Source organism: Podarcis cretensis (assembly GCF_951804945.1).
Source record: "Podarcis cretensis genome assembly, chromosome: 3".
Classification (NCBI taxonomy): Eukaryota; Metazoa; Chordata; class Lepidosauria; order Squamata; family Lacertidae; genus Podarcis; species Podarcis cretensis.
In genome coordinates this window covers 7026619-7038437 of record NC_137172.1, presented here as the reverse complement: position 1 = coordinate 7038437, position 11819 = coordinate 7026619, and the positions used below count along the sequence as shown (strand labels likewise).

The 11819-nt window shown below is 43.6% G+C and overlaps 1 protein-coding gene across 1 annotated transcript in view; it reads left to right on the top strand.

The window, feature by feature from the left end:
• The first annotated feature begins 213 nt into the window (after positions 1-213).
• Positions 214-11819, top strand: part of LOC307211811 (uncharacterized protein) — a 198677-nt gene continuing 187071 nt past the window's right edge. Inside the window, exons 1-5 of the mRNA XM_079968860.1 lie at positions 214-300; positions 635-715; positions 1851-1964; positions 2909-3025; positions 4030-4146. Coding sequence (XP_079824986.1) covers positions 240-300; positions 635-715; positions 1851-1964; positions 2909-3025; positions 4030-4146 — 490 coding nt within the window. The 5' untranslated portion in view covers positions 214-239. The remainder of the gene's footprint in view (positions 301-634; positions 716-1850; positions 1965-2908; positions 3026-4029; positions 4147-11819) is intronic.

Genomic DNA, 11819 nt, shown 5'->3' with positions numbered 1-11819 from the left:
GTACATAAAACTATATGCATCACAATAGCAAGCATGTTAAGCAAACTGCAACCAAAAAGGTACAGACCAGGAGAAAAGCAAACTGAAAAGATTCTTTCTTGGTAGGTATGGCAACTGCAGTCAAACTGAACAGTGCAACCCAAAGAGGTTGTATCAAACTGCATTACAGCCGAGCTCTTACACGAAATTCCACTTCCTTTCTATCCAGGCTCTGTGAAGTTGGCAACAGCTTTTGTGAGATGGCAGGAAATCTGTTAACTGATATGGAAAGAAAACAGGAGGAGAAAGGCTGTTCTGCAGGTAAATATTAGGAAGTTCTCCAAGATGAATAAATTGCATAGGATGCGTTAAGAGAGAAGAGTTTGGATGCTGAGAGTTGCACGAAATACCTGTTTGAAGCCTGGAGCACAGGACAGATTGTCAATATATGAGAAAGGTGATTGTGTGGGTAAATCTTAGGATGATGAATGATAAATAAATGGCTTAGGGTGATTTAAGAGAAAGGGGCCTGGAGGGTTCAGATGCTATGCTGACAGTTGCCGGATTTGGCATGGCAACACTATAAGTAGAGAGAACCTCCTTGTTCCATCCAAACTCCACTTCCTTCTGCCTTAGAGTGCCTTCCCTTTGGCAGAGATCTCACAGGAAACTGCAGCCATGAGGTTCCTCTACCTGAGCTTTACTCTGGTCTTCCTCCTCTTCCATGTTGTTGCAGGTAAGAGGGCACAGGGAGGGAGCATCTGCTGGAAATGCAGAAGGTCTCAGGTTCAGTCCCAGGTATTTCCCCTGCTGGAGACCCTAAGAAACTGCTGTAGGTGGAACAACAGTATGAACTGGCTGCTCCCTCTCCTATCTGGCTGCTTAAAAAGGGGTGGTGGAGGAGGAAAGTATTTAACAATATATATAGTATTGAAATTGAAATTGAATACATGGCTTTTGCAAAAGCAGAACGTTCAGGATGCTGAATAAGCCACAAGGCAGCTTCCATGGTGGTCATTTATATTGCTGAGAGTTTAGAAGATTTAGTGTGCATGATCCCCGAGACCTTTCTAATTCCAGAGGTCCTGGATCTATGAACAGTAAATATCTGATGAAGGATTCCATTGTAGACCTAACCCAGCAAGTTTCTTTGTTAAAGAATGCCCACTGTTGCCACCTCAGGACCCCATCAGTATACCCAATGAAGAGATTGTTTCCCCTGGCCAAATGAGTGGGCCTTATCCCCTCCTCACCTGGCTGGTAGCTGAGAATGACTATAGCCAGCACATTTGGGTATGAGCTGAGCAAAACACATTGGCAACACTACTGGGAAGATTACAGAAAAAACCATTCTCAGAGAGGGCACAAGTGGCAAGGTATTTCTGAAGCTCAGAACAGCAGTAATTCTGATTGGCAGATGTTGAAAGCAAAGGGGGAACCTTCAATAGAATGGAATGAAGGATGACTTACTGGCCAGTTATGTGGATCTGTGGGTGAATTATTTGCTATTTTTTCTCACCTTCCATTAGCAACCTGTAAAATTTAGGTTTGGCAGCTGTGCTGAAAAGATCCCAGGAGCAATAATCATCATCATAATGTTATGATTTATGTGCCACCCAAGTGGCTGGGTACAGCTGTGTCAGCACCCTTACAAGGTTCAGGAATCAGCTGGAGTGTTTGCAGAGAAGGAGGACCGATCTGACCCTTGCTAATGTTGGCCAAAGAAACAGTAGTTAACAGGTTGAGAGGCAGCAGAAGCCTGTAAAAGTTGGCCATCCCATTAAATACGCAGGGTTCTAGTTTGGAAAAAAAGTAGTTGGCAACCCCTTTGCCCCCCTGAAATGAATTTATTTCCCTTCTCTTTTACACAGGGCAATTTATATGTGAACTAGCAGGAGGAACTTGCCATTATTCAGCAACTACAAACTGTGTCAATGGAGAAATTAAGGGGGTCTCCTGTGGCAGAAACGGAATCTGCTGCAGGGGTAAGTGATATCCACTGAGTTGTTTTGTTTTTGCAAAAGAGATAAATATGTAGTAAATAAATATATATATAAGGGTAAAGGTAAAGGACCCCTGGCAGTTAAGTCCAGTCGCAAACAACTCTGGGGTTGGGTGCTCAGCAAGCTTTACTGACCGAGGGAGCCCTCGTCTGACTGCAGACAATTTTTCCAGGTCATGTGGCCAGCATGACTAAGCCGCTTCTGGCAGAACCAGAGCAGCGCACGGAAACGCTGTTTACCTTCCTGCTGCAGTAGTAGTACCTATTTATCAACTTGCACTTTGACATGCTTTTGAACTGCTAGGTTGGCAGAAGCTGGGACTGAGCAAAGGGAGCTCACCCCATCATGGGGATTCGAACGACGACCTTCCGATCGGCAAGCCCAAGAGGCTCAGCGGTTTACCCCACAGCACCACCCGCAACCCCATATATAAAGAAGATCCCCCCCCCCAAATCAACCATTCTATGTAAAATTGATGATGTCAGTCAAATCAGGACTTCCCATGCCTGACAATCAAAATCTGTAAAACACCACTATGAGCTCACCAGCTGGCCTCGGGTAAACCAGGCTTTCACTCTCAGCCTCGATCTCCCATCAGTATTATGGGACATAATAATACTGACGTGCTGTTACAGAAGGCTTTGAATATGTATTTACTCATTGCATTTATCTCCCGCCTTTTTCTCCATGGAGCTCAAGGTGCCTTCTGTGGTTCTTCCTAATTTAATCCTCACAACGACCCTGAGAGGTCCAAGGAGACACTGTGAGCCTCATGATGAGGCTGGATTTGAAGGCTGGTCTCCCATTTCCTGGTCCAGGACCTCAGGCTCAATGCTCAAAACAAAACATCAGTCAAATGAATGTTTATGTTTTGCACAAGAAGTCCTTTCAAATAATGACAATTTAATTCCCTCTCTTTTGCACAGATGAAATTCCATTTTGTACATACTCGGGAGGATTTTGCCAGGCCCCAATCACTAAGAACTGTACCTTTGGAGAGATTACAAACATCTCCTGTGGTCGTAATGAACGCTGCTGTAGATGTAAGTGATACCTATCACTTGGTGGTCCCACTCGTGCAAATGTTTGCTAATGTTTAATCCTGTTTTCCTGATCTACATTCTACATCTTCACTGGACAATGCAGGGCTTTGCTTGTGCTAAAGGAAATAATCACTGATCAGTTTCTGGATCAGAGTAGCTGATAATACGCTCAGGGTATATTAATTTAATTTTTAGAAGTAAAAAGTTGGATTCAGTTTTGATGCAGCACTTCTAGGTTCTGGATCTTCTTTTAAGCATTAGAGCCTCAAGGTTTTCATCTGTGCACAGGGAATTTTGATGCCACAGATGTCCATATGGGTGCAAACTGTGCAAGCTGCTCTTCCCATGGGCAGTAAAAAATGGGGGCTCTGATCTAACTCTCCAAAATGTTAAGACAGCGCTGAGTAAGTGAGGATGAGCCAGCAGTCTGCTGCTGCTGCTGAAGGAACACAAATATGATTTGGCAACAAAGATTCCCACTTCATTCTGCACTCACCAGAACTCACCTGAAGCACAAAAATAATGTTGACCGGAGCATCAGTCAAATCAGGACCTCACATGCCTGACAATCCAAGTCTGTGAGAATCCACCATGAGCTCACCAGCTGGCCTATGGATAACCACACTTTCACTCTCAGCCTCGATCTCCCCATCAGCATTATGGGACATAATAATACTGATATTTTTTCATTGCATTTATATCCCAGGTTCTTCTCAAAGGAGCTCCAAGTGGCTTCTATGGTTCTTCTTAATTTAATCCTCACAACAACCCTGCAAGGCAGATTAGGCTCAGAGTGAGGGACTGGCCCAAGGCCACCGAGGGAGTCTCATGATGAGTCTGGATTTGAAGGCTGGTCTCCAATTTCCTAGTCTAGGTCCTCAGCCTCTCATACTTGAAAGTGCTATTTCAATGCTCAAAACAAAACGCCCGTCAAATTAACGTTTCTGTATTGCACAAGGAGTTCTCTCAAATAATGAAAATCTACTTCCCTCTCTTTTCCACAGATAATCCTCCACTGTGTAGATTCTCGGGAGGTTTTTGCCAGGACCCAAGGACTGCGAACTGTCCCTTTGGAGAGATTATAAACGTCTCCTGTGGTTCTAATGAACGCTGCTGTAGGAGTAAATGATACCCATGTAAAAGGCGAAAGATTAATACGATCTGAAGAGAAACCAGAGTATTTTAGATTGCATTTTAGATTGTAAAATGCTATTTTATCTATTGATTTGTTTTACCTTGTGGGCTTATAGCCGAATAAAGTATTATCTTATCTATCTACCCATGAGTTGGTCCCACGCACGTGTGAATGTTTGCTCATTTTTAATCCTGATTTCCAGATCTACACTCTGCATTTTCACTGGAGGAAGCAGAAGCAGGGCTTTGTTTGTGCTAAAGGGAATAGTGGTCAATCACTTTATAAATCAGGACATATTAACCCTATTCTTAGATGTCTAAATTTGGATTCAGTGCTGATGCAGCACTTCTAGGTTCTGCATCTTCTTTTAAGCATTAGAGCCTCAAGATTTGCCTCTGTGCACAGGGAATTTTGATACCACAGATGTTCATATGGGTGCAAACTGTGCAATCTGCACTTCCCATGGGCAGTAAAAAATGACGGCTCTGATCTAACTCTCCAAAATGTTAAGACAGCGCTGAGTAAGTGAGGATGAGCCAGCAGTCTGCTGCTGCTGCAAGAACACATATGTGATTTGGCAACAAAGAGTCCCACTTCATTCTGCACTCACCAGACCTCAGCTGAAGTACCAAAATACATCACAATATGCAGCAGTAGAACCGGAGCTAGAAACCTCATGGTTCCTAATTACCTGAATCAGGGGATAAATTCTTGAATGCCAACAATGGTGATAGTTACGGGTATGTAGCTGTGTTGGTCTGCCGTAGTGAAAAACAAAACGAAAAAATTCCTTCCCGTAGCACCTTAGAGACCAACTAAGTTTGTTATTGGTATGAGCTTTCGTGTGCATGCACACTTCTTCAGATACACACAATGGTGATAGTTCCTACAGCCTCTTAGAAATACTGGAGAAATTAATTGAGAAGCAACTGCAGTCTGAGGCTGGAGATGAGAAATAATTTATTTTTATTTTTTTTAAATGATATTTATTAAGATTTTCCATAAAATCTTTTTCCCAATAACATCTTTTCAGGACTTCCCCTCCCCTCCCCCTCCTGTATTCCAATTCTTACAAATAAACAAAAAAGAATTTCAACAAATTCTTATCCCAAATTTAAACTTGTTATCATTGACTTAATTTTAAAAATATTTTCCCATCCCCTAAAATCGACCTGTTCCCTTCCGCGAGTTCCCCCCTTTAATATGCAATACAGATTACAATAGAAGAAAAATAAAAAAATAATTTTATGCCCTTTGGATTCCAAATTTCCCTCCCCCCTTTCCCGGTTGCGTTCCCAATGTTCCTCGACGTCTGATATCTTCCTGGAGTTCCCACATCTCTCTAAACCATAGTCCTTTCCCAGTCAAATTTAGTTTCGAATGTCCAATCTTGGAAGGAGTCTGTCTCAAAAAAGGCCCATTTCTTCCATCCAGATTTTTATATCTAGGGGTGAAAGCTCCAATTTTATTCCTTTAAACCTGTCAAATCTGGATGTCCCAAATGATCCCACTTCCAACTTTGTCCAGTTCTTATTATTTTTGTTGTTCTTGTTGATCTCACTCCTCCTTTTTTTTTTCTTTTTCCCTGCTCTCCTGCACAAATGTTCCAATTCCAAAAGCTTCTTTTTTTTTTTATAAATATTTATTAAGATTTTTTTTAAAATACAAAATGCAAAAATAATAAACAATATACCATGAATCATAACACATTTTTCAGAACTTCTTTGGACTCCCTCACGTCTCCCACTCCCACTTACATCGTTATAAATTTTTCCCAGCAATTTATCATCTTGTTTATATTCTTAAATTTTGTTCAATTAATTTGATCTATTCTCCACAAATTTTATATTTCCCTCAATCTCACTTATCGTCAATTTCAAATCTAATTCAGTGGTAGGCAATTATTTATGATCTAGCATCCTTCTTAGCCTTCAACCAAATTACAATACTTTTGTAGATAAATCTTGAATTTCTTCCAGTCTTCTTCAACCCTCTCTTCTCCCAGGTCTCGGATTCTGCCAGTCATCTCGGCCAGTTGCATATAGTCCATCAGCTGCATCTGCCACTCTTCCAGTGTGGGTAGATCTTGAGTTTTCCAGCTCTTGGCGATGAGTATCCTTGCTGCCGTTGTTGCATACATAAAAAATGTTCGGTCCTTCTTTAACACCTTCTGGCCGACAATGCCCAGAAGGAAGGCCTCTGGTTTCTTAGTGAAGGTATACTTAAATACCTTTTTCAACTCATTATATATCATTTCCCAGAAGGCCTTCACTCTAGGGCAAGTCCACCAGAGGTGAAAGAATGTTCCTTCATGTTCTTTACATTTCCAACATTTATTATCAGACAAATGGTATATTTTGGCAAGTTTAACTGGGGTCATGTACCATCTATATATCATTTTCATTACATTTTCCTTCAGAGCATTACATGCAGTGAAGTTCAGCCCAGTGGTCCACAACCTTTCCCAGTCCTCAAACATAATATTATGCCCAATATCCTGAGCCCACTTTATCATAACCGATTTAACCATTTCGTCTTGTGTATTCCATTTCAGCAGCAAGTTATACATTCTTGATAATACCTTAGTCTTAGGCTCCAACAGTTCTGTTTCCAACTTCGATTTCTCCACTTTTAATTCCAAAAGCTTCTAATTCCTCTACAGAGGCTTGTTATTCAAGAACAAAACATTACGTCAAGTCCTTTTCATTCTTCAATAGATAAATCTATTGTCTCCTTTAGTGCCTCTGTAGACAAAATAGTGTTCCATTTCTGCAGTTTCCCAGGAGATAGAAAGTTCTGGTCAAATTCCACGCCAACAATACTTGTAATATCCCTCGGCTCCTCTAGGTGGATTGCAATAACTAAATTCCCTTCCAGATCACGTCCACCAGTCAAAATAACTTGTTATTCCTTGTTTGTAACAATTTGTATCCAGTTTATAACAAATGTAACCGGCAAAGTCCTCATAACAAAGATCTCTATTTTATTCTTCCGCTTTGACAGCTCTTTGACAGCTGTCAAAACCTCTATTTCTCTTCTCCCGGCGCTCTCACAAATCGCTCCCAGGGTTCCGGGGGGGGGGGGGGTTGCTTTTTAGTTCAATTCCACCTTTCTCCTCCAGCTCAGTCTTATGATTTTCCCTGGCAAAGTTAATAACTTTGTCAAAATAGGGTTGCACTCGATCTTAATTGTCAAATCCTTTGCTTTAAATCTTCTACAACAGGGGGGGGTGACTTCCTTTTTGCGCCTCCCCCGTTCACTCCGAATTTTTTTAAAAAAAATTATCCCCCTTTTTAGTCCAGGTTCCGATTACTCACGGGTTATTCTTTTAAGTCCAGATTTTCAATAGAAGAAGTCAGCGCTCTCCGTCGAATGGCATGCGGCTTCGCTCGGCAGGGGAAGCGAAGGACTCAAAGCACCACCCCACCCCCCGTCACCCGCTCCGCAGCCTTTAAAAAGGCTCCTTCGCGGGTCGGGGGGGCGCAAAAGGTGCCAGCCGAGTCACCATGTCCATGGGTTTCAGCGCCCATGGTTTTTGAGGGTCCCCGCGTCGCCGGTGCGGTAGGACCCAGCCCCTGCCGAGCAGGCTCCCTCCGGAGCTCGGAGGGAGTCCGCCATTCGGCGATGGCGCCAACCCGGAAGTCTAATTTTGTGGAGATGAGAAATAATTTAATAGATCTATGCTAGCCTGTGATGGAGTCCTCAAAGTCAGAAGCTGCCAGTGGCCCATCCTGACATCCAGGATGGGCCAGGAGATGTCGGCATTGATCTTGCATATTCCACTGACATCTCTTTTGGGGCTGGGCCTGCATGTCCCCTTCCCTTCTGCTACAGATTCCGGCATTGCAGGGTGGCCTTAAACGTTCCATTGAGTCCTTCCAACACTACAATTCTATGATCCCCCCTCATCTCCTGAAGGTGAGCACTCCGACTCCAGGCTCATGAAAGTGCCATCAATTACAGATTTCCTTCTTTCTTTTATTTAGGACAATAATCAATGTAAGAGGAAAAGGGGGGTTCTGCCAGGAGGAACTCACCAAACGCTGCACATCTGGTCTAACGCTTCCTGCTTACTGTGGCTTCAATGCACAATGCTGTGCCCTTGAGTGACATCAGTGAGCAGCCCACAACCATAGGTATGAAAGCCTGATTGCAACGCTGATTCTTCTGGATCGTTGCTTGTGAAAGTGGGCCTGATCAATCCATTTGTGAAAGCAGGCAATGAAATAAAGATGAGTCTGTTCAGATGATCATCTATTTAAAAGCATATTAACCTGTAAATATAAAATTGTATTTTTTCATTTTTTAAAAAAGCATCTATGACTAAATATGACCCACCTCCAGTGGAAGAGCATCATATCTGCCCAAGATCACTCTTGACTGAAGTTCTCATCCCCGAGTCCCAGGAGGAGATAACTGCAGTGAATGCTTTCCATGCACCCAGGCAGAGCTTGGGTTTTGCTGCCCAGTTGGTTATGTGAACATGGGTGGGATAGGGTGAACTGAACCCAGAATGGAGCCATGACCTAACAGGAACTGATTATTCAGGATCCACTGCCTTGTGGGTGCCCATAGGTCACTGAGAGTGGTATTTAATGCTGCTGAATGCACATCAGGTTTATTGATTTCTATGGGTGTACGCTGAGTAGGACTCGGAATTTTCTGAAGGGGTGTTTTCTGGAATTTTGAGAAGGAAAGAAGGAACTCAGGGAGGTGCCAGGGAGAGAGTGTAGACTAAAGAGTCGGGAAGGGTTATTGCTGCCTAGTGATCAAGATCCCAGATTCAATCATTGATCTGGGTCTTTCTTCTCAACTTTAATTTACATACATTAATTCATAACATAGCCAAGTATAATTGCAGATGCCAATTTAGATATCTTTTACTGCTTCTATTTTATTTTAAGTTCAACACATAGGAACACATATCCATGCGACTTTCAATTTCTTTGTGTAGACATTTCTCTCCCAACTTTACCCAAGGAACTCAAGGCGATGTACATCGTTTTCTCCCATGAGCCCATGTCTTAGACCAATACCACGCTGGTGCCGTTGCCCTTAGTTCCTTGGTCACCACTACCTAAAAGGCCCTCTGCCTGCTTCCCTGTAACCTCGCCTCTCCCAATGAAGGAACCGCCAGAAGGTTATTGGAAAAACGCCTGCCCGGGAGCGGTGCCAGCATCCCAGGCACCCAGGGCCTTTCTCCGGAGGTCACTCTCTGGCTGGAATCCCCCTCAGTCCAGAGAAACCATTGATAAGCGACCCCTCCCTCCTGTGAGGTGCACGCTAGCAATCTTCTGGCAATCCATCATAGAAAAAAGGGGAGAGTCTGTAGTCTAACTGTTACTTTATTAAGACTGTACAAAAGCATACCTGGTCGCCTAAGCAGTACAGGATGCGAGTCTACGACACGACTCTGCATCTACCCAGAAGGGGAAGACAACTCACTGTAACTCCACCCAGATTATACTGAGAGCACTGAGAACTGGCTCAGACTTCCTGTCACATGCTCAGATACATCACATGATGTAAACAATCTGGCTGCTTGTTTGCAGCTGGTGGGAACTAAAATCCCAACACTTGGAGCTGGACCTCCGTGTCCGGGCTGAATGATGAAGGTAGATATGCTCCTTCAGGTATACGTCCACAATGGGGTCATTGACTGGTTAGGAAGACTCCAGGGAGGAGAAAGAATCAGCAGTGGAAAGGAGAAACAATGTTAGGAAACCAGGCTGGGGTAGCGGGTGCTAAAATGGACTGAGGAAAGTGTATCTTTTGGGGGGGGCGGGGAGGTAGTGTCGGTGGCTACCTTGAGCATGCTCAGCTCATCATCATGCTGCTTATAATTTCCTCCCCCTCCCCCTTTGGCTTCAACCCACGCAGAATATGCCAGGGCTTGTGGGAATTGCAGTTCATGGATAATGGTAATTGTAGTCCAACAACAATCGGAGGGTCACAGGTCACTATGCCAGATGTCAAGACAAGACTGCTTATCCATCAACAGTCCTGATTCAACTGGGACATCACAGAATTACAGAAGCTATGCCAGTTTCTGATTGGATGTCCTGGTATTTGTGCTGAGCTCCCTCACCATTCAGCTGGCTCTTGTGAGAGCTCAGCACCCAAAGACAGATGTCTTTTGTGGAAAAAAAGCGGCTGCGCTTTAGTCCATGGAAGCAGAGGAGGAGGGGGGGCTGCTGGTTATGCAGGTCAGGCTGCCCCCACTGGACCCAGTTGCCATGCTTCCTCTGCCCAATGCTGCCCCCACTGGAGGAGGAGGAGAAAACAACAACCGGGGGCTGAAGAGGGGAAGCCTCAGCTCATTTGCCCGGGAGTATGGCACTGAAAGACTCACATCCCAAGTTTAACTGGCAGAATGTTGGAGGGTCTGAGATTTTGTTATCTAACAATCCATTCATGTTCCCTGTGCTAATGTTTGGTTGTCTGCTCAAAATTCCAGTAAAATGGGCACGCCTGTGGTGTGTCATAGCTTCGAAACACTGAACAGAACAGAAACCTGGATTCCAGAAACAACTGAGCTAACCGTTTGCCAAATTTTCTTCCGGAGCTTCTCTTGCAGAGACATCGGAGGACAGCCAATGCTAGCCCTCCTCAAGATAATCTATAAATTGGGCAAAGTCGGTATCGCTTCATATAAGTAACAGTGACTTTATTTATTCTGCTAAGAACTATCAATTCCATATTTGCAGAGGGTCAATTAGATATTTAGGTATAATCATACCAATGGATATTACCGAATTAGTAGCATGTAATTTAAACAAAGTAATCAATGAGTTTTCTTTATATATTAATAGATTGGAATCATTTAACGTGTCCTTGTGCGGAAGGGTTAATACTCTCAAACAAACATTATTCCCAGAATAATCTATAGTGTGAGTAGAATTCCAGGTGATATATGTAGTAAATATTCCCAGAAAAGGAATTCCTTAATTAGGAAATGTCTATGGGTTCTGCAACTCCAAGAATATCCTTACTAAAAATGTAATTATCAATTAAAAAATGAGGATTTGGCATTCAAGAAGGATATTGACCAGAGGGACAGAGGAGGGCTGTCAGATGATCAAGGCTCTGGAGACCAAAAGTCGCTCCTGGCAATTCATTAGATGACCTTATTGAGGACTGGAATAACTGGCTCTTGGCAGCCATCGGTGAGATCACGCCTAAGCGCCCTCGGAGACCCTGTTGAAACGGGGCCCCTTGGTTTACTGAGCAGCTCCGGAAAATGAAGCGGGATCTAAGACGGCTAGAGCGAGCATGGCGACGGACTTGTGACGGAGCCTCAAAAACATCTTATAGGACGCTTATGAAAGCCTATGAGATGGCTATGAAAGCTGCTAAGAAATCTTACTTTGCAGCTTCCATTGCATCTGCTAGCTCTCACCCGGCACAACTTTTTAGAATAATTGGGTCAATAACGTCCTTAGGAGGACAACCAAATTTAAGCACAAATTCGACCCACAGTTGTGAGGCATTCGCGAGCTTTTTTGCGGAGAAAGTCCTGTTGCTCCGCCGTGACCTCGCTGCCAATATAGATACAGTGACTGAACTGGAGGCCCCTCGACTGACTTCAGGTCCAGTGTTGGACCATTACGATCGTATACTTCCTGCTGATGTGGATAGATTTCTCCAAGTTGGAAGGCC